Genomic DNA, 23,766 nt, shown 5'->3' with positions numbered 1-23,766 from the left:
ACCGCCTAAATAACGTCGGCCATTTTGTTGAGCTTTATTTTTTTGGCGCTAAAATTAAGTGGCAGCACTTTTCATGATGACCATGACGTCATTGTGTGATTGTGGATTTGTGACGTCTTTCATATTTGGCTGTGGCAACGCTGAATTTTGTGTATTTGTGTGTGATAAAAGTGATACAAACGTGTTGGCTTGGTGTTCGATTGTTGTTAGTTCAGTTGTTATATTATTTATTATTAAGTATAAATTATATAAGTGTTAATATAAATAATTAAAAATGTCATTTGGTGGTGGATTTGGTACAGCAGCTCCTGCAGCCCAAACTTCTTTTGCTTTTCCGGCAGCAAACACAAGTACAGCTGCAGCTATTAAACCTGGTAAGAATAAATCTCATGTTTGTCATGAAAATTATTATTTATCTATAAATTGTTGTCATGTAATCATTAATTTATCCTTTTTATTTTATTTATTATTTATTGTTTGTTTTATTTTTATATATATTTTTTTTATTTTTGAGTAATGAAAATTTAAGGTTATGTTTAATTCAACAATTCTTGTTATCACCTTCGTTCTCCTAAACAGCATGATTTACTTGTCATTGGTGATAGTTTGCATGTACCAATAAGAGGTTCTTTTGCACTTTGACAATCTGGATCACATTCACTGCTTCTTGAACTCGCACAACGTTGTCGTGTTTTTGCAATTAAACATGCAATACCACATAAAAATATCAACAAAACAATTGTCAAAATAGCTAGTATTATAAATATTGTTGAATGATCAGTATATCCAGCTAATGATATTGTTGATGTTAATGATTTATGAGTTGTTATATCAAATTGTGATAATTGAGTCATGTCAGTTACAGCAATTGCATTTGCTATATTTGCATGAGTTGACAATGATTTAATTGGTGATTCATCTAGATCATACATGACATCAGGTGGTTGACCTAGTGTGGTTAACATTATTTCGGCTGTTGGCTCCTTTATTTATTTAACCAATTTAATTAGAACAAAATTACTTTATTATATACTTTTTTTATTTTCAAAACAATTTACTTACTGGCATTGTAACATCAGTCATTCCAATCATATTCATTATTTCCGTTGAATCATCGTTTTGTCTTCGAGCAAGATAAAGCTCGTTACTACTCAATGAACCCAATAATCTTTCTCGAAAATTGCGATTTTTCTAAAATTATTAAGCATTAATTTTTTTACGTATTTTTTAAATTAAAAAAATTAACTCACTGGAATTTTTAATTTTTCCATATACATTTTGCTTCAATTAATAAATAAAAAATCATAACAACATAAAAGTTTAAAAAATTAAATAATTAATATCTTTCAAGTGGCATGAAAAAAAAAAAATGTTACAAATATTTTGACAGTTTGAAACATATGAATTTTTAAACTAACCAAAATTCAATCTTCAATTGTCAATAATAATTATTATTTCTTGTCAAAGTAAGTGAAGCTTCTTGTGTTGAATTTTTTTTTTTTTTTTTTTTTTCTATATCACAATCATCAGTCATTAAAAATATCATTAAAAAGAAACAAAATTTATTTAATAATTATATATGTATAATTTTTTTCTCGCAGCATTTGGATCAACATCATTTGGCTTTAATACACCAGCTACACAATCAACAGGTTTTGGTGCAGCACCAGCATTTGGTGGAGCATCAACTGGAACTGGTTTTGGCAGTACAACAACAGCAACAAATACATTTAGTAATACTGGAACATTTGGTTTTGGTGGTAATACATCAACAACAGGTGGTTTTGGTACATTAGCAGCACCAGCAACATCAACACCATTTAATTTTAATTCAACATTTGGAACAAATACAACAACTCCAGCAACACAAGCTCCTTCACTTTTTGGTGGTCAACCATCTGCATTTGGAACAAATACTGCTCCAACATTTAATGCATTTGGTGCAAAACCAGCAACAACATTAGCAAGCAACAATACATTTGGAGGTTTTGGTACAAATTTATCAACTGGATTAAATTTTGGTGGTGGTTTTGGTCAACAACAACAACAACAGCAGCAACAGCAACAACAACAGCAACAACAACCAACAAATACAATTTCCGAGGCATTATACAATGCTGTATTTAATTGTCAAATATTTAATGATGAAAGAGACAACACAATTGCCAGATGGAATCTTATACAGGCACTTTGGGGCACTGGACAAGCACATTATTCAAGTAATGCACCACCAATTGAACTCAATCAAGAAAATCCATTATGTCGTTTTAAAGCAATTGGTTATAGTCAAATGCCAAATGCTGATAATAATGATGGACTTGTTGTATTATGTTTTAATAAAAAAGAACAAGAAATAAAAGATGGTAAACAACAATTAATAAATTCATTACATCAAATACTTGGAAGTAAACAATCATTAACAGTAACAATTGATACAATAAAATTACAAAATGAATCAAAATGTCAAATAACAATATTTGTATCAGAAAAAGGTGTTACTGGTTCATTAAGAAAAATACCAGCAAATGAATTAGTTGTATATTTATCACAAGCTGTACAAAAAGGACAATTAACACAAATGGGAGTTGAAAATATGTTTGCACAAGTTAAACTTGATCCATCACAATTAAAAGAATATCTTGATAATCCACCATGTTCAATTGATCCAAGATTATGGAAACAAGCACAATTAGATAATCCAAATCCTGATACATATATACCAGTACCAATGATTGGTTTTCAACAAGTTAAATATAGATTAAAATGTCAAGAAGAAGAAACAACAAGACATCGTGCATTTTTAGATATGGCTGCTGAAAGAATACAAGGACTCCAAAGACAACATACTGCTACTCAAGCTAGACTAAAAGAGCATCGTAGAAGTTTACTTGAACTTCAACATCGTGTACTTCAAGTATGTATTAAAATTATCAATCTTAAAAGTATAAATTTAAATTATTTGAATTGATTTGTTAATTTAGTTTATTTATTTTAGATTTTAGTTCATCAAGAAATAACGAGAAAAGTTGGATTATCATTACAACCAGAAGAAGAAATTTTGACAAATAGATTTGAAACAATGCACTCACAAATAAGCCAACCAACACAATTCAAAGGAAGAATTAGTGAGATGTTATCACAATTAAGAATGAGACGACATGTTGACATGCAAAGTCAAGAGAGATATACCATGGATCCAATTGCCCAAGATGACATTAAAACTGTAAGTATTTTTTTTCTTTAATTATTACATTCATTTTTAACTACATAATATTTTATATATTTTATTTATATTTTTATTTTTTTTTTCAAGTATTTGGGAATGCAACAGCAAGGAATGGCCCAACTCATTGAAACAATTCACTCAGATATGGAAAGTTTAAAAATAATCAAAGATGGAATGTCAGATCTACTCTCAGGCCACTCAATATCCTGAGGTTTCATTTTTTTTTTAAATTATTTATTTTTTTAGTTTTATTAAAAAAATAAAGTGCGATTATTTATAATAATTAAAAAGAAAAAAAAAAAAACGCAATATCAAATTTATTATTGATTTTTTTATAATTATTTTTTTAATCGCGCGTTTTTTCATTGTCGGTAACAAAGAAAATAATGATAACAATATGTAATGGCGTCATGTGGCGTTTTGATTGGTGCAAATTGGTGATGAAGGGTTGACCGCCATTTGCATATTCGACGTGCAAATTTTGCCGGATTGCTCCAATTAGCCGCCATTACAGTTTGATCAACTTGAAGAAAGAACGCCACATCGTCATCAAACTTAATCCTTTTTAATCGCTAATTAATATTTACTAATCAATTATAAAAATACGATATTATTGAAGCTTAATTAACAAAGAACACGTTTGCGTCTAAATATTTATTAATTAAAGTGAATTATATTATTATTTTTAACTCCAAAAAAAAACGCCGGGTTGAGATTTTTTTTTTCCAAATTTTGTGTGTCTATTTTAGATTCACGTAACGTATTTATTATTATTTTTTTTCCAATAATAATTATAAATTCATACTCAAAATAATTATTATGATTTAATGAGTAATGAATAATTATATTTTATCATGTTTTTTTAATTGATGTTGAGCCTTTTTATGAGTGTATGCGCATTGGCATTACATATCTTGAATTGGTAAATGGCGTCATTTGGGTTTTTATTTTATTTTCATTATTATTTAATGCATAACAAATTAATAATATTTACTAATTGTTTTTTGATTTATTTATTATTTTTAGTAGTATTGTCACAGTATCCTGAAATATTTAATACGAGAAAAATGAATGCTGATGTTAGCCATTGCTGTGTGTATTGTCTATGTTGGTCTGTGTGACCTGTTTGACCTTTTTGTCGTCGAATGTATGTATTATTATTTTGCCTATGTGTGTTTTATTAATATTTATTATTTTATTCTTATCATTTTATAAATATTTATCATGAGTTTTCATGACTTTTTGTCAATTAATTTGATGAAAAAAAAAGCGGCGTCGGTTTTGGGTCTGTGTGACCGGCATCTTTGCGTGTATGCGCGCACACACACACATCAATACTTACACATACGTTAACTGGTATAAACTGGTGTACATAAACGACAAATACATAGTTTAGTTGGATTTTATAAATTTTGCTTTTATAAATCAACAACTACAACTATTTGACTGAAAAAATTAATAATTAATACCCATTTTTTTGAGGCCACTTCTCATCCTCATAATTATTCAACATAAAACACAAAAATAAAGACAATAATATTTTTTTTTTTCTATAAATAATGTATATTTTATTACGTGAAGTCGTTTAAACTTCATTTAACAGTTTTTAATTTTTATTAATCTCGTTGGATTATAAGACACATTAACGGCATCGGTTTTATTTTTTTTTGATATCGTTTTTTCTTTTTTTTAAATTTACATATACATACACTCTATTTGACTCAAATATGAGGCATCAGTCGAAATTGGTTGCAAATAAAATGGCAAATAGTTTTTTTTTTTTATTGTTGACAAATATTTAAATTAAAATATTTAAAATTAATAATAATATAAAGTAAATATTATATATACATATATATATATATATATTTTTGTAACCAATTTCGAGTTTTCAACATGTTTATCATATTGGAGCCTCCTATGAACGATTATTAATAAAATCGTTAACAATATTTACATAATTAAATCAAAATAACTAACAATTTTGAAAACTTATCCCAATAATTTTTTTTTTTTTTCAACCAAGGCACAACAACACATTGATCTTATAAACTTAACTTAGTATAAAAAAAAAATATTAATTAACTTTAAGCATTTGAGCAAATAACTGATATTAATTCTTCAACATTTTTAACATCCACCACACCGACTGATTGACAATTTGATTTTTTTTTTCCCACTTTAATAATAACAAATATATTTGGCATTACAAGTTTGATCAGAAAGTTTTAAAAATCATGTTGTATCCTTGACGATAGAAAATAGAAAATATATTTATAATATTTATCATATTGAACAAAAAAAAATAAAAAAAGTAGGAAAGAAAGAAAAGAATCTGGATTCCAGATTTTTATTTTTCGGGAAATTCGTTAAATCCGAACCCGGAAAATAAAAACATAGACCAGCTAGGATCCCAGATAAATATTTATTTTTTTTTTTAATGAAGATTTAACATTTAAAATGATGATAATTATTTAAAAGAAAAAGAAAGAAAATAATAATATTAATAATAATAAACAAATATAGAAAAAAAGAATAAAAAAAAAAAAAACAATTGGTATATTTGGCTCAAACTATCGCAAGTATCAATCATTTGTGAATGGTCAAATCAAGTGGAAGATCTTGTTCCATTTCATGAATATTTTCAGTTTTCATTCGTAAATCTTGTACAACATTATTAACAATTCTATCATTGTTATTCCATATATTTTGTAATTGATTTTTAATATCAACTGTTCCTAATAGTTGTCGGAATAATGGATTTGGACTGTTCATCAATAAATCCGATAATATTTTTGTTTTTTTATATAAATCATTATTATGAACACAACAAGTACGTCGACAACAACAATTATCTGTTGTTTCATCAATTGTTTTTTGTTGATTTTCTGTTGTATCCATTTTAATAACATTATCAGCTCTTTTTATAACCGAATGTCTTATAACATTTTCTTTTTTACATGGTGTACTATTGACAATTGATTCAATATTTCTATAATCAACTGTTGTTTTATGGCACTCTGTTGTTGTTGTTGTTGATATATTTTTTTCATTTTTAATTGGTGTTGATTGCATTGTTATCATCATCATATTGTCATTAATATTTTGTGGACTTTTAATTGGTGATTCATGTAATGATCTATCAATTATTGTTTGGCCAGAAAATATTGTACCATTATTTATAATTCGGTCAGGTATTATGTAGCTTTCATCATATATTCTTGGATAAATTTTATTATCATGATCAAAATTCTTTGGTGGTGTTATTTGTTCATGTTCTTTTATTATTTCATGTTGTAAATTATAATAATTATTCCATTCAACAAATTTTCTTTGTTCTTCAAAACTATTACTTGCTTTTGGACTTGATGATGTTGTACTTTCAATACTTGAATTTTTTTTATCTGATTCAGTACCACTTGATTGTTTATCTGGTGTTGTATCAAATTTTATTTCTTGGCTACTATTATTTTCATCAAAACTTTTTTCTTGTAATTTTTCATTGCTACTATTGTTGTTGTTGTTATTGTTGTTATTGATATTGTTGTTGTTATTATTGTTATTATTATTATTGACATAGTGACGATAAGTTTTGACATGTTTACGTAATGATGATGGATCTGTATAGCGTTTTGGACAACCTGGTACTTTACAACAGTATGGTTTATCAACAGCATGTGTTCTTGTATGTTTAAAACGATCTGATGAATTTGAATATGCCTTGTTGCAACCTTCGACTGGACAAACGTATGGACGTTCACCTGTATGTGATCTTGCATGTATTTTTAAATTTTCAGCACGGCTAAAACTTTTTTCACATTGAAAACAATGATGTGGCTTTTCATTTGTATGAGTTCTCACGTGTACAAGCATTTTATATCTAAAAAAATATAAAAAGTTTTTATATTATTATCATCATCATCATCATCATATTATATACCTATATATTTTTTTTAATTAATTAATTTTTTTTTGAACTAAATTTACCTTGCGTTAAATCCACGCTCGCCTCTTGCACAACCTTCCCAACCACAATAAAATAGTCCACGTGCACCAGGTGCTGCGTGTAGTCTAGCAACATGACCTGCTAATTGTTCCAACGATGCAAACCATCTTCCACAACTGTGCCATCTAGAAAAAAATACAAACAAAAAAACCAATTAAATTTTAATCAATAGTTATATAAAATTATTAATCGTATTTAATAATATTTATCTTTGAACCCAATAAATATATCTTTAAATCTATCTTTAAAAAAAATTTATCATTTAGATATTTTTATGATACATTATTCGACTCATTGATGTCAATCTGTCTTATTGACTCCACTTAAAAATCAATTTATAAATCTACCAGCTAGTTATTTTCTACGCAGTTTTATTCGACAAATATTTTAACATTTAATTTATGACAAAAAAAAAAAAGATGCATTTAAATTAAAACAAATTGACCCCCTTGACATTGATATTTGCAAATACTTCCTTGATATTAAACTATTTTCATATATTTATTATTTTTACTCAATCAATTTCTTTATTAGTCATTAATCAGTATTGACTTGGCATCAACCTCAGCAAACTCTGATAAGTTCAATGAATTTTTTTTGTTATTTTTTCTCAAAGTTATTTGCGTCGTAAATTATTAAAAACTACTTTTTTTATATTTTCCTCATTTATCGGTATGTTTTTTTTTTATTAAATTACACGAGATATAATAATTAAAATATTATTTACAATAAAATTTAAATATCATGAGATAATTTCCCAAAATAGCCATCCCAATTTTATATATCAAATAAAAAAAAATCATTTACGTTGATGATTTATCCAAGTGTCTAGAGGAATTTGTGTACAATTGTTTGTTCAGTAATTCTGTCAAGAGGATGATAAAAAAAAATAATGAAAAAAAAAAATTGGAAAAACCGTTTTACTCTATACAATGATGACAAGTACCAGCACAATTGATAAAACACTTACAATTATTAGACTATTATCTCTTACATGCGTTCTTTACGTGAAGATATTATTTTATTTTATTTTTTAAATTTCATTATCTAAATATTTTTTCAAGCAATATAATATACATATAAAGTATATCGTAGTATAATACTCAATTATTAAAACGAATAAAATGAATAAAAAATTTTTTAAAATATACAACCGATAGCTCGATGAATATATCTTTGGGTTATCAGTGATTTTAAATAAACTTCTGGGATTTAAAAAAAAATAATAATATTATCTTGAATATGATGATATAATTTATTGTCAAGTCTGTATATATTATTTATACTGAGACAGAGATTAATTTAATAGTGACAGTAACAACAAAATTTTCAGTATTTTAAATGTCGTATTTACAATAGAGATATTATTTTAATTCAGTTGATACTGGTTATAACCGGATTATCATAAGTAGTATTTCATAGTTTATATGGTGTCATCATCACCACCATGAGGGCTTTTACACCATTACAAAATAAATAAATAAACAGATAAATTAAGTATGTTTTGTATGAATGTGATATATTCAACGAGTGTGTGCTGATACGTCTGACGGCTTTAGGAATAATTCATGTCGTTTATATGAAACGTAGTTGGAATGATAATAATGGCAAATACACATCAGTAAGATAAACTGATACTTGGTATTATTTTTTTTTTTTTTGGTTTATCAAGAACTGAATACCTACTCAAGCGTCGTATATTGTCAATAAGTAATAAATTTTGAGTAACCGTATGTATGATAAATCTTGTGTACTCATGTACACGTGGATTCTTCATGTATAATTTATATACTTGGAATTATTTTATTATCATGAAAAAAATAGAGAAGGTTTTTTTTTTTTTTTTTTAAATAATAATTGAAAGATAAAATTACCTGCATTTAAGATGTGCATTTTCACCACGTCTTACTGAACCAAGTTCAAGGCTTGAATTTGATGCATCAGAATCACTGTGTGCTGGACTTGGTGGACCACCACTTGCTGGTCCATTTGTTGGTGATGTTCCAAGTGCAGATAATCTACCAGCTGGTGACGTTGCTAGTTCCTCATCGGTCGGCATTCTTCGAGGCCAAATTGGCAAATTTAATGGTGTTTGATAAATATTTTGTTGACCACTTGTAACACCAATATTACGATAATGATGTTGATTATTATCAGTTACGTAATTTGTTACTGGTGTATAATAGCCAGGTACTGGTCCCAATAGTGTACCTGGATAACGTGCTGAGCCGTATGGACCAATTTGATTTGGCATTCTACCAGGAACGTAAACAATCATTTTGATAAATTAGTTGAGTAATTTTTTTTTTAAACAAAAATAGCACTATCAATTGTGTTGTTTAAAAAACGACCAAATGTGCTGAATTATTCCAAATAGCTTTTGCTTTATAAAATTTTTATCGTCGTTTTTTAAATGTATCAAATTTCGCCTCTGCTTTTTTTTTTTAAACTTATTCGATGACACGTGAGCTTTCTCTCTGTTTGCTAATTAATTTATATATTTCAATTGAAAGAAATTTAGAATTTTTTTTTTATCGCCTAATTATTTCAAAGATATTTCTACCGAGATCATGCAAACTCCATAGACTTTCCAGGTCTTGAGCAATTTTACTGACATAGATCTTCCATTATTAATTTTATTTATTTGTTTCCCGAAATTTATAGAACTTTTTTTAATAAATTTAAAATTGAAATTAAATTTCTGAGCTAATTGCAACTACAAGTCGTACACCTTTCGTGTAAATATAAAATCAACACCAGAAAATTAATAAAAAAAAAAAAAAAAAAATACCACCACAAATCTTCACTTTTTAAAAATTTTTTTTACACTTAGTCCGAGTTCTTATCGTCAGATATATTTGAAACGATTTGACTTGAGAATGCGATAGCTCAGAAATTGTTTGCTGTACTCGATGGAAAACATAACTAGGCCGGAATTGAAATTTATTTAAATAAAACAGTTTTGTAAAATAATAAAACTCAATTGTTTTTTATATCAACTTAAAATTTTAAACACTTTTTTAATTATTGTTTTTTAATAGTTCAAAATTATATAGAATAAAAAAAAATAAATAAAAAAATAGAATTATCCACGGTCCTGCTAGGAGCTTGAAGAAGCCATTTTGTTGATAATTATTCGCTGTTGATTTCTATATATTTCACTTGATCAAAAGCTCAGTCAAAAGCTTGGCTCAGTCTTCGCGATCTTTGATATAAAGACACTGTGAAGTAACAGGCTTCTCGAGCAAGTTGATTAATCAACTGAATATTGATAAAATGGTGGTGGAAGGTGTGAAGAATTTAAAATAATATATCAAAAAAAAAAGTGGGGCTATTAGAAATTAAAAAAAAAAAATGAAACACAGTTGAATATACACGAAGTTCAATCAATGAGACGAACGAATGTCAAACTAAAACGTCCGTCGTTATGTTGGCAGTTTATATACAATATCTCGTTATCATCATTTGACGAGGCTCTCCCTCTCCTAGGTATATATTTAAGCCGCATAACCCCGCTGCCGGATTTAACAATTTTTTTTATTTTTTCTTTAATTTTTTTTTTTTTTATCTTTTTCACTATGAGCTCTGGCCGACAAGCTTCTTTCTGATAACCAGACGTCGCACAAATGTATGATAATGGGTGTGTTTTCATGTCGTTTGTCTCTTTTTTATTTATTTATTATTATTTTTTTTTTTCTTTTTGCAACACTTGTCTGGATGATTTCTTTAAAGTTAACGAGGGAGAGAGACGGAAAAAAATTGTCAGTAACAAATATAATAATATATATATATGATCAGACTTTGTATATTTATATACATTATTTTTATGAGAAATATATTTTCAGCGGGTCATTGCAAAATGATAAACACCGCAATGTTTGGTTTAACACTACTTTCTATTTACACGTGAATGTTTAATTTAAATTATATGAATTAAATATTTTTATCATCATATTTATTATCATATTTTTTTTTTTTTTTCGTTTATAGATAGTCCCTAATCAAATTGAAGAATATAAATTCTTTTTTTTAATCATTATTATTATTTTTTGTCATTTTAATATGTAATATTTAAATTTATAATTTTTATCTGGTTAACAAGTTTTTTGAGGCATTTCAATTGAACCAGGAAAAAAATGTATATTGGGGGGTGATTGTGGATTTAGGATATGAGGAATAATTTAGTATAGTATATATTTAGGATATGAAAAATAATTGGATAATTTTAAATTTGATGACCTTATAAAATTTCGGGAAAAAATAATGTTTTTTTTTTTGATGTCGAATAAGTATGTCTCGGCTGGCGGGGGGGATCGTGTAAATTGCAATTGATTATTTTATTTGACCAATCAGCATGTGGGTTCAAAGTCTCCAGTATCTTCCAGATGCACGTTTTTTTTTTTTCGTTTCATATATATATTTTTTTTTCGATACTTAAATATTATATTTTTCCATTAAAAATATTAATTTTAAAAATAAAAATTTATTTTTTCTATTTTTATTTTTTTTTTATATTTGATAAATAATTTTTTTTAGAATTTTTTAATTATGTGTGGTGTGAGGTTTATTTCATATTTTTTCTCCGCAGTTAAAATAAAACTTAAAAAATGACCTTTGGCTCGTTCCCAATTGATATTTGTCATTGACACCACCCAGACAATTTAAAGTTAACATATAATTAATAAGCTCCCCAGCAAATGAACAACAGGAATTTTATCAACATGTCCTCTACATAATATGTTTGATTAAATAATTATTAATCCCTTATATAAATATACTTTTATTATTTTATATTTTCGACTATTTATATTTAATTATTAATATGGAAATTTCCACTCTAGTAAGCAATTAACTAATCAATAGAAATATATAAACAAACAAACAAAAAAACCCAAAATTTTAATAGCTTTGTTTATTATATATCGTGAAGAAAATACATCAAAGTATAAATATCATGATATTAAAAATAGGCCTGCTGGTTATAGACAACACGACTTCATCACGTGAAGATATTATTTTTATTTTTTTTTTGTATAGTAGTGGTAGTGTTCCCACTTTTTCTCCATATTTCTTGCTATGTCGATCATCTTTTTTACCAACCAGTATGTAGTATATTAAAAAAAAAAAAAATTTAAACCAAAAAAAGAAGATAGAGACTATTTTTTTAAAAACACTTCGTGGCAGGCGAACAATCGCACGTGGTTTAAAAAAAAAAATTTTATATACATAGATTAAAAACAAGCTAATGGCCTTCAAGTGTGACACATAAGCTCACCTGAGTCGCATTTTCTTGTACTTTAAGTAATTATTCAACGGTATTTAATTTTATATTTACATATTTGTCATTAAACTTCAAATATTAAGCTGCGTAGAAAAAAAAATACTTAAGCAATGATTATTATTTTTTTTTCTCTTATCAAAGTAGACATGTAAAGTTTTAGTTTAATATTTTTTTTTTTTTATTTTTTATTTTTATATCTTTAAAATTTTAATAGTGGAAAATTTTTATAAAAAAAAAAAAAAAAATATACAAGTATATATTTGAGTTGAGACAACTTGGAAGTTCTTGAAGCCTGTTATCACTGGATTATTGTGATAACACAGGGGCTCTGGGGCCTCCTGAGTAACATTATTGTTTTTTGTCTTTCAACTGATAAGCTAAATAAATATTTATTTTTATTTCTTAATTTGGGTTTATACTCATATATATTTATTTTATATATCATCATTAATTAAAATATATATATATTGAGATCCTTAGCCTTGTTGTATCTCATGACTTGTTAATTATTTCGTTAGAAAATATAATATGCTTCGTCAATAAATTATCAATTTTCATATTATAAATTGGGGTGAAAATTGGTGAAAAATATTGACGTCGATTGAAAGATGCCAGACAAAAGATATAAAAACTTGATAATGAAGGTCAAAAATAAAAAAATTTATAAATATACATAATGTATTTGAATAAAGTATATATAAATTTAAGAAGCTTACAATAAACATTTTAAAGATATGTTACTAAATCAAACTAGTGTGTCGCTATTGTCCTTTTTTTTTTCTCATTTTTCTTGTTAAAAAAATAAAATATAAATCTCGAATACAATGTCAACGCATTGGTTTAAATGATTGTTATCTGTCTTTACCCATCTTCACGTCATGTTGAGGATGTCGTTCGATTGGTTTTAACGCTGTAGTGGTTTTCAAAAGCAAACGAATACGACAGACAGACGTTGTATCGATGATAAAAAAAAAAAATAAACGAAAAAAATTATAAAATTCTTTTAAAATAAAATTTATACTATACAACAATGATAAATATAAAAATTTTTAGATCAGTAGTAGAGTCGGTAGAGTCGGAATTAACTATCAGGTGTTGAGTCGGTCAGTCACTCTATACTTGAGTCATCTATTTTCATAAAAAAAACCTAAATTTAATGAAGGTATTTTGCAACTGTTTGAGAGTCATTTGATAAGCGTTAATTGCAAATTATCATGAGTTTTTATATGTAATAAAAAAATGCGAATATAATAAAAAAAATATTTATTTTTAAATACATTAATGTATACTAAAAATAAATATTCTTTGAGAGAAAAAAAAAAAAAAAATCAGGTTTTTAATGGCATTAAAAAGTATACCCCCAGCATTCTTCGATGGATATATATTAATGAATATGGTCACGACCCCCTTGGCTCATATTTTTCCCTCTGCAATTCTTCTCGATGCCTCCTCCTCTATCTATAACCATTTTTTTATATACATGACACCCCATGGACCACGAGCTGTCGGCATGTCGGCATTTGATCTTTCTGGAACGCCGTGGAAACAGGTAGAAAGAAGGAAGACGATGGTACTGAAAAAGGACCATGAAAAAAAAAAAAAAAAAAATATCCCAGGGATAAGAGATAGAAAGAGGCAAGAGGAGAAGATAAAATATATATAAAAAAATTATATGAAAGCAAAATATCTTTTTGGTCGGCGAGTAAGAGAAAGATAGAATCGTAAAAAACATCAAAAAAAAAAAAGAAGGGAAATATACACTAGGATCACCGTCCATGTGGCTCTATAAACTCAAGAAAATATGTTTGAGTATTTCTTCCTCTTCTTTTTTCCCTGTTTGTAATTTTTTTTATTATTTTTTTTTTTTACTCTTGGAGATCAAGATCTCGTGAAGATAGGTTAACGTCGCCTCAACGACCGCCAGAATGCCGAAATGTCTTGGCCCTTTCCCACCTCTTTTTTTTTTTCATCACTTATATAAAAAAAAAACATTTCCAGCGAGTTCAATCTCACGAAGCGACCGCACTTTATTTGGGAATTTTTTGAGATTTGTCAAAATGAGAATTTTACAAGTCCACTTAAGTATTTTTGCTGGTTCTATGTTTTTTTATTTTTTATTTTTAAAGAAATGGAGATTTTTTTTTTTTAATATAATAATAATAGAAAAATTGAAAATAAAAAATCTACCCTCTTATAGATATGTACGTACAAATGCAATACACTCGTAGTCGCAGCAGGAGAATCTCAAAGTATTCATTAAATTTTTAAAAACTCGGTTGGGGGGCTTTCTTGAGTGTCCTTGTCTTATAATAATTTTCCCTTATTTTTTTTTTTATTGTCCTACTCTCCGAAGCAACTTCCCATATCGTTTATTATATAGTATTTCAAGTGAGCTTCGTATTATATTCGAGTATACGAGAGAAAAGAGAAAAATATATATAATTAAACAATAAAAAAAAATAAAAATAATAATAAATAAGTGTAAGATGCGGTCAGAAGTGCCGTGGGATATAACACTGCGATGAGAATCCCCGCAGTCATCACCATATATACAAAAATTAATAATAATATACAAAATAAATTAATTTTTTTTATTCTTTAAATATAAGTATAACTGTATGATCAAAAATTGACCACCGCATATAATAGTAAAAATTAAAAATATATTCAACGCACAAATATAACTAAAGTTAAAATTATTAATAATAAATTAAATAAATAAAAATAATTAACAAATATTTAAGTAAGGTAAAATCTCATTAAAAATAATATCAAATAAATTTTTATATTTTTTTTTTTTCAAACTCCATAAGATTGAATTGCCATGTGATAATAATCAGTGAGCAATAAATAATTTCACATGACAAATAAAAAAAATTAATATAAGCGGTAGAGATGAAGAAATATAATAAAAAAAAATACACAGAGCAAGTGCGAGACTTAAAATGCAGTATCTAAAAAGAAGTAAAAAAATAAAAAAATTAACTAAAAGTAAAACAGAATGCTCCCCCGCGGGAATTTAAATGCTTGAGATTTCGCACGAGTAAGCAAAACGTCCTTCGAGGCACACCCGTTGATTTATTACAACTATAAGACTCTCCAAGTATTAATATTGTAATGGTTTTGTGTGCGTGCAATTCTGGATGGTGCTGTATATATATGCTTTATATATATGTATATAAAACTTATTACAAACGAGACAGTGGATAGCTACTGGTCGCGGTCCTCACAGCGGGAGTCCAATATAAGGCGTAGTCAGCTCCCCCGCGTGCTACTGAGAAAGATTCAAGACTCTTCTTCATCTTCTTCTTTCCTCATATCTCCATATGTATTATTGTCTACATATGTGTATATATATATATATATCTATATTAATATATGTATCAAATGTTTATTTGTAGTGGTATTATGCCTCTGGGCCTGACTACTTTCAGTCCCCTTCTCTTAAAACCACTCAACCCATTCTTCCAATCTCCCACTATATTTTTCAACCGACAACACCGCCACATCCCGTCTCAAGTTGCCGCAATGCCGCTACTACTATCTCGTTTGCCTTTTTTTTCCCTCTTTACCCTCTTCAGCCCCTCACTGGCCAAAACAGATCGCATCCCATGACATTATTTATTTAATGCCATTTTTTTTTTTTTTTATTTTTATTATTTCAATTATTGTTATTTTTTACTAATCATAATAAAATTGTCATTTTAAAAAGATTATCTCCAAAAGAATTTTTTTTATAAAATCAATCCACAAATTATTAAAATAAATGGGCCTAAATTCATGGAGCTAAGGTATATTTTTTATATTAATTCAATATAGGAATTAGCTTTTTTTTTTATATGAATATTTTTTTAAAATTGAAATTAAGTTTGAGATAAGCTTTTTTATCAGTTGAATTAAAATTTTTTTTTTGTGGTTCTATAGGCCCTTATATTAGTAAGGTAGATTTAGAAAAAAATTCAGTTTGTGGCACGGGTTAATTAAGAATTATAGGCTCGATTTGTTATTGTGTATTTTTTTTTTTTTTTTTTTTGGAGTAAGATGAGGAAAGAAATAATACATATATATAGATAGATAAACTGATGGGCGGACAAGTTTTTTTTTTTTTTTTTTTCGTCTTTAATTTTGAAAATAAATAAAATAAAATTTTTTGAAAAATAATAAAATCAAGAGATGTTTTCAATTCTCAGCTTGATTCTCAGGGCCACCCCCAAAGGGCACCAAGGTAAAAAAAAAAAAATACATTAAAAGAAAAAAAAAAATACGAGAAATAAAAATGAAGAGAGCCTGTAATTTCAAACTCGGTCGCCGTTAATACAAGAACAACGACGCGACGATTCGGGTTTTGCTCTCATTTACATAATTGGTTCTTTAAGGATGATTTTTAATAGGCCTCTGGCGCCGGTTGAATTCTCATACTCCTACTCTTTTCTTATATTTTTTAGATATATATTTTTTCATGTTTTTTTTTTTTCTTGGGCCTTGACACCCTTCTTTCATATGTATATATATATATACACCTCTTTTTTCCCTTACGAATAGTTTTTTAAAAGTTGTTTAAACCCCAAAGCGCATAGTTTGTATACGCGTTTGGCTCATCTTTCAAAAAGAGAAAAAAACATAATAATAATACCAAAAAAAAGCTATGGGTCAAAGATAAACACAACCGCTTATTGCCCCCCTGTACATTTCATCGGTTCCTTTTTACACATTTTTCAACAACACATCGGACACCAAGCTTGGTATTTTTTTTTCCAAAAATGATTTTTTCATGATCCCGGATATGCGGATTTCTCACGTATACAGATATGTATTGTAGAAGAGAAAATATTTGCACACCTTTTGTATATTTTATTTTTTTTCAAATAGTAAAAACTTTCAATGCGTGTGAGAAAATTTTGGTTAAAATTTTTATAAATTCTATTCATCGCATAAAAAGTATATAGGTATATATTTGAAAAAACATATTAGAGATAAAAAAATTGAAAAGATATAAGATCTATAGTGTCGGGTTGTACATGAAATTCTGGGTATGATTAATCACTGATTTTACACGTCTGATTGGACGCGGATCGGTTATATATACGAAAAAAGTAAATTTTAGATAATCAAAGGTGAGAGAAGATGAAGAATAAAAAAATCAAGATGAAAAAAAGATTCGTGGTGTTGTATATGTATATGCGGGGGATGTGAAATCCTCATGGGGGATAAATGGAAGCCCATATAGTTATACCACCATACTAGTTTTTGGTTTTTGGGTTCAGTATAAGAGTGTGACGAATTGTTTAACTGGGCCCGCATTGACAAATGATTCAAAACTCCCACACCAGAAGGTCAAAAAATCAAAGAATGGTCAAAGAGGGTGAGTAAAAAACACGCGCAACGAGAAAGACCTCCCACGTTGAAGTAGAAAAGAACCGAAGCCGCACAGTTTATTCAAAAAACCACAGAGCGATTCATTTCAGAATTCGATGGACCAAGAAAAAAAAAAAATAATAATAACAAAGAAGAGAGTAGAAGGGAAAAAAAAAATAAAATTAAATCAAGAATGATCTCATCGCCACCTCAACACTATCTGACTTTAAAAAAGGTCAAATGGTCCAAAAAAATAAGGAAAAAAATTCAACGGGTTCATGGTGTTTTTTTTTTCAAGCTAACAAATCGATTAGGGCTAGTGTTAAGGGATAAAAAAAAGAGCTAAATTATACTCATAACACATTTGAAAAACACATGTTAGTTTTTTTTTAATTTTTCGTTGTCACTAAAGTGCCATCATCAGCTGAGAATTTTTCCAATCTTCGGGGGGTCTTTAGCTTTAAAATTTTCCAACCCACTTATGTGTGCGTCTATTCCATGCCAAAATAATCAGTCATTTTTATTTTTTTTCAATTTATCCTCGTATATATTCCATATGTTAATGCAATTTACAAAAAAAAACTTTTTTAAAAAATGATAAAAAAACATTAAGAGGAAGAAGAAGGAAAGGCTCTCGGATGTCACGTGATGGTGTTTTGCATGGTGTGCCACACACAACGTGACACCTTTCCAAGTGACCATCAGACGTGAATAGACCACACACGAAGTCTAAAAAACCAAATAAAAAGAGGTAGTGGTTTTTTTTTCCCTATTAAATATATATATAGGTATCTCTTTACAAAATATACACGAAAAGTAAAATGTAAAAATCAGAAAAAAAACCACCCTACCGTGTAGCAATGATTTCATGTTTAATTAACTCTCAGTATAAATTAAAACATATTTTTCGGGTATTTTCATACTATATAGCCATGAGAATATAATTTTTAAACGTGTGAGGGGTATATATTTATATTTCCCCTATTTACACGCTTCAGGTGATACGCTTTTGTTACTACCGTCCGTAAACTGTGATAATATATTTTTGGGTTTTTTTTTTTTAAATCACCAGTAACTATCTAGCCCTCTTCATCGTATACTCTTTTTATTTTTTTTTTTTCTTTTCACTCACATGCTGAGATTGTTTCCTGTTATTTGGTCATGTTCAACAATTACCGTATGACTATTTTTATTTATATATTATGTATATTGTTATATATATATTTACACATTGAATAGTTGTATTTTTAGGAAACCATCTTCTTCATGTATCCACTGTGTGCTTGAATACATGTACACATTGGCCAATGGGTTTGGTTTATATATATTTATATGCGGGAGTTGAATAGAAAGTTTTTAAAGGAAACAACGAGAATATATAACTGGGTACATATAGAGAAAACCGTATAGTATATACAGTTCATAGCTGGTGGCTTCTTGGCAGGGGTCTTTGAGTCTCCTGCATTGTTGCTAATTGTATAAAGTGTATTTTGGATGAAAAAAAAAAAAAGAAGCTCTACTGGAAATGAGAGCGGTGGTCTAGGTCTTTTTGTGTATTTCTCACTGCGGGTTATTGCGGTGTTTTTTTTTCTTCTTTTTTTAAATGAAAAATTTTACAGCCGTAAACCCAAGAAATAGAAAACAACTAACCAAAAAACTCTATAGCCGTAAGCAAAAAAGTTTTTTTCCAAAAAAAAATAATAATAATAAATCCCAAGAATGAATTCCTTTTATCATAAAAAAAAAAAAAAAAAAGACTAGACATTTAACCAAAACAACGGTGTTCATCCTTTTGTCGTATGTTTTGGCTCCCCTGCGAGTTGTGGCTTCCCAAAAAATCAGTCACCTTTTCTGTATACATATATTTCAAAAGACCCATATGATATATTTTGTTTTTATTTATTTATTTAAATTAAAACGATAACAAATAAATGTGATTTATGAAATTTAAAAATTCAGTTGTATATTGCAATTTATTATTGATGGCAAATAATTTTTTAAATAATATTTATCATATAAATATTGAAAATTCAGTTCAAATGTAAATTAAAGGGTTGATAAAATATTTATTTATTGATTGTTATTGTTTCATAACAATAGAATAGATGGGTATCTTTTCTATATCCATGTTACACGTCCGTTGGTAAATCTTTTTTTAAATTTCATATATTTTTTTTTTTTTCCATGAGTTTATTTAAAATTACACGACACCCCAGTTCTTGTGGGCCATTCTCACGTGGGACGTTTGTTTAGAAATATCAGTGGAACATTAAATGGTAAAAAATACGGAGTAAAAATATGTTAATGTGCATTGCAACCTACAGGCTAACCTTTGGATCCACCTTTATCTACTTGCGGGTCCCATAGTGGAAACAAGAGACAAAAAAAAAAAAATAGGAGTAGAAAAAAACGCGAGAATAATAAAAGAAGCATCATTACCATATGTGTCATAAATGAAACCTGTCTTACTAACCCTGATGGGACAATGGTACAGTCACACCCTGATTTGTTTTTTCCACCCTAGACTATATATACACACTCGTGCATTGATCATCTTGCTATACTGCATGTGTGTACCTTTTTATTTCTTGTTTTTTATTATTTTTTAAACTCAACTTTAAAGCTGGTTTAAATATATTCAAGTATATAATGTGCATAAGAAATGATTAAGGTACTTTTGAATTTCTTTTATCAACGGTCCTGCCTAGGGATACCGGTTATATTGGGGAACGTGTTGTGCTGGTGCCTATATTATATTTCAAGTTCCACAGACGGGACACTTTGTCCCATCATCTTCACCTAGTTCCTGTGAATCCCTATTTTTTGTCTAACCCCCGTAAGATTAAAAGAAACGTTTAAATGACTCAGGGTTGTTTCATAAATTCATAACGGTCTTTTTTTTTTAATTTTTTTACTTTCATAGGGCTTTATCAGTGATTCAACTTTTACATTTTATATTAGTGTCAGAGGACATAGTCCACCAACGGTTGATCTTTTTTATTTCACATGTCTTATTATTATCAAAGGATACCTTTTTATTCTAAGCCGGATTCTAAATTTAACCGTCAAAAATTCAACCAGATTTTTGCTCAAAAAAAAAAAAAAAATTAAATAATCACAGCTTTTACTGGACTGCGTAATATTTTGGTCTTAAAAGTCCTTATTATTTTTTGTATTTTTTAAAAAAAATTTGACACAAGAAAATTAGGTACATGCATGTGATCAATAGAAAAAAAAAAAAGATATATATTGAATAGGTGTTGATATAGAGATTCAACAGAAGCTCTTTCCGTTTGTACTTATAAAAAAAAAAAATCATTCTCCGGAACTCCCACATACTGGGATAAATAAGAGGGGAGCTTTATATATTATAAAAACAATTTTTTGCGCAATCCCATTGGAAGAATAAAAATAAAAAATAAATAAAATATATATCTAGCAGCCTTGTATTACTAAAGCCAAGAAGCATTGTGCTGTCATCGAGAAAAAAATTTCTTTTTTTCTCATATTTTGTATGAATATGATGATCGTAGAGGGAAAAAAAAAAAAAAAAATGTACCGAGAATCTTTATTTTATATTTTTTTTTCTATATTTTTTTTTTGTGCCTATAAGCAACAGTGAAATAGTTGTATTGGATACGGTTTAGAATTCACGTACCTGACCCAAGATAATCCCATCTTTGAAGCTAGCTACCATTGGGGCCCACTATTCTTAGCTGCTCCCCCATGGACTTGTTTCTTTACTTAGGCCCGAGGGGACATTGCACACTGACGAAATAGATGAAATAGATGAAATTGATGAAATAGGTGTGGTGACTGTATTGAAAAATACAACTACTATATTTTCGAATAGAAGACATGAATATTGGAAGCATCATTGTCACACTGTGTAGCGAATTTTTTTTTTTTTTTCAAATATTTCTATTCTACAAAAAAAAAGTATAATTCAAATCATCACGAGGTAGTGGATGATCATCGACAGGCCGAGGGACGAGGGGTACTACAAGGGGGACAATATAAACGAACAAATAATAAAAAAAAAAAAAAAAAAAAGAAATCACTCTTGGTTATACTCAGATTTTGAGAAAAAAAAAAATTATATATCAAAGAGGGGCAACAATACAATACGAGTACGACTCATCCCCGCATTTTCTGTGGGAAGCTTTTAGAAAATCTTTTCGCGTCGATGAATGAATAACGACTTTGTACCCCTCCTCTCCCCCTTTCTGTATCTTTTTATTTTTTTTTCATATATATATAAATATATTTTCTGTTATTTTTTTTTTTTTTCGTTCTCTTGATAGATCGGTATTATCTAGCTAGTACTTGGATAATATTTATGATTCTTTGTTCTTTTTGAAGACTTTTCAAGAGCTTTGTTGTTTTTTTTTTTTTATTTTTTTTTTCGCTCGATTTTTGATGGTTTATTAATTTTTTTTATATATTTAATCTTTTGAAAGTGTGTAGATTGAATAAAGTAGCAAATAAGCAGGTTTGATTGAAATCGAGCCTGGCATTGGGCCATTGGTTATTTCAACTGAGCCGATTCACCCTGTGTCTTTAATCTTTATTCAACTTTAGTATTCTTATCTTGCTGTTTGGTCTTGTTCCCTGTCTATCTTCGTTAATTAAAATAGGATTTAAAACGATTGGAAAATGATAACTATTCTCAATTTAAAAGTCAAGCTAGCAAAACGCACGATTAATGTTTTTTTTTTTTTTTTAAATTTATTTATTAATAAATTAGATTGTTTATGATGTTTTTATATATATACTAAAATATAATACTTTTTTTTGTTTTCTTGTAGTATTATTTGCACATTTTTTTTTGGTCGTTTTTTAAATTTAAAGATTTCTTTTTTACTTTGTCTTTCAAGATACTTCTTGAAAACAGGTAGATCATAAAAAAAAAAAAAAAAAAAACAATAACTCGAGACTGTATAAAACACCTCAAGTATGAAATAAAAGAAAGAAAAAAAATATTAGAGAACCTGTTTTCAAGTAAAATTGTAAAAGACGAAATACCAAAGATATGTAAACAAAGAATAGTATAACAAAAATTATTCATTTGTATAAAATGACTCACCAATGAAAGATCCGTTTGAATGTTTATCTCGTTGTTGATGTGAATTTAAAAAATCCCTCAGACGCACTTGTGTTTAGCTATTTTTTTAATAATTAAAATTCACCTCACAAAAGTGTCAATTCAATATAAGTTTCGCAAATAAAAGTCACAAATTATTATCCTCAGGAGTTTATTGTTTTTTTTTTTTTTTGTTTAAAGATGAATGATTATTTGTTAATTATTTAACTGACTATATTAGCTAAAATTAATAATATAATTATTAATTAATATTACGTTGTATAGTTTATTTATATTTGTTGTTGACAATGTATAAGTATTAATATAAACACGTGTTTTATTCAACTGAAATCAGAGTTAAAACTTAAGCCGAACCACAAGTTTCCAAGGATGAGTTCGGACTGACTGACTGTGAGAGGTAAAGACTGTTGAGTCCCGATCTCTCTTCTCTTGGTCTCTTGCGTGTGGGTTTTTTGGTTCGTTTTTCTTTCTTTCTTTTTTCTCTTTTTCCTTCTTTTTCTTCGATCCTTCTTGGTCTTTAATTTTTATTTATTTCTTTCTCACTCTATACCTCTTGGTTGAGTAGTAGTATATAGAATTTGTGGCGCTCGGTGGGCCTGTATACTAACACAGAATGCCTATGGGCCCCAGGAGGCGGTCTTGATAGAGAGAGGGGAGAGACCCCTAACCTAACTTAACTCCCCCTACCATAGTAACCACACGCGGCCACCACTCACCCCTATACTAATGTCATATAACTTCCCCTCATCTTTTTTTTTTTTATTTTTATTATTTAAACTCATTTCAACTTGTAC

At 28.1% G+C, this 23,766-nt stretch overlaps 2 protein-coding genes across 3 annotated transcripts; one reads left to right on the top strand and one right to left on the bottom strand.

Annotated features, from left to right (window-relative positions):
• Window positions 1–122: 122 nt before the first annotated feature.
• LOC122853720 (nuclear pore complex protein Nup54) lies at window positions 123–4,842 on the top strand. The gene is made up of 4 exons (XM_044154140.1): window positions 123–374; window positions 1,602–2,914; window positions 2,996–3,223; window positions 3,314–4,842. Exons 1-4 carry the CDS (start codon window positions 275–277, stop codon window positions 3,434–3,436), a joined length of 1,764 nt encoding a protein of 587 aa, XP_044010075.1. The 5' UTR covers window positions 123–274; the 3' UTR covers window positions 3,437–4,842.
• A 118-nt stretch (window positions 4,843–4,960) lies between these two features.
• Window positions 4,961–23,445, bottom strand: LOC122853702 (zinc finger protein GLI2-like). Of its 2 annotated transcripts, XM_044154129.1 has the most exons (4): window positions 22,955–23,445; window positions 9,107–9,487; window positions 7,214–7,357; window positions 5,562–7,106 (listed from the first exon to the last, which is right to left on the bottom strand). In XM_044154129.1, the coding sequence occupies exons 2-4, from the start codon at window positions 9,484–9,486 to the stop codon at window positions 5,816–5,818; spliced, it is 1,815 nt and encodes a 604-aa protein (XP_044010064.1). In that variant the 5' UTR covers window position 9,487; window positions 22,955–23,445; the 3' UTR covers window positions 5,562–5,815. The 2 variants fall into 2 exon arrangements, with proteins under 2 accessions (XP_044010057.1, XP_044010064.1); XM_044154122.1 differs by lacking the exon at window positions 22,955–23,445 and having other exon boundaries at window positions 4,961–7,106; window positions 9,107–10,647.
• Between the last annotated feature and the right edge of the window lie 321 nt (window positions 23,446–23,766).

Source organism: Aphidius gifuensis, linkage group LG1 (assembly GCF_014905175.1).
Source record: "Aphidius gifuensis isolate YNYX2018 linkage group LG1, ASM1490517v1, whole genome shotgun sequence".
Lineage (NCBI taxonomy): Eukaryota > Metazoa > Arthropoda > Insecta > Hymenoptera > Braconidae > Aphidius > Aphidius gifuensis.
Note: the sequence above shows the minus strand (reverse complement) of the source record. Positions and strands in the feature narration are given on the sequence as shown.

What these genes read in the sequence shown, in the direction of transcription:
- LOC122853720 (XM_044154140.1), top strand. Translation starts at nt 275, where the DNA reads ATGTCATTTGGTGGTGGATTTGGTACAGCAGCTCCTGCAGCCCAAACT. An exon ending in AGCTGCAGCTATTAAACCTG is followed by an intron (nt 375 to 1,601) that starts GTAAGAATAAAT and finishes TTTTTCTCGCAG; the next exon opens with CATTTGGATCAACATCATTT. An exon ending in CCCAAGATGACATTAAAACT is followed by an intron (nt 3,224 to 3,313) that starts GTAAGTATTTTT and finishes TTTTTTTTCAAG; the next exon opens with TATTTGGGAATGCAACAGCA.
- LOC122853702 (XM_044154122.1), bottom strand. Translation starts at nt 9,510, where the DNA reads ATGATTGTTTACGTTCCTGGTAGAATGCCAAATCAAATTGGTCCATAC. An exon ending in AATGCACATCTTAAATGCAG is followed by an intron (nt 7,358 to 9,106) that starts GTAATTTTATCT and finishes ATTTTTTTCTAG; the next exon opens with ATGGCACAGTTGTGGAAGAT. An exon ending in GAGCGTGGATTTAACGCAAG is followed by an intron (nt 7,107 to 7,213) that starts GTAAATTTAGTT and finishes ATATTTTTTTAG; the next exon opens with ATATAAAATGCTTGTACACG.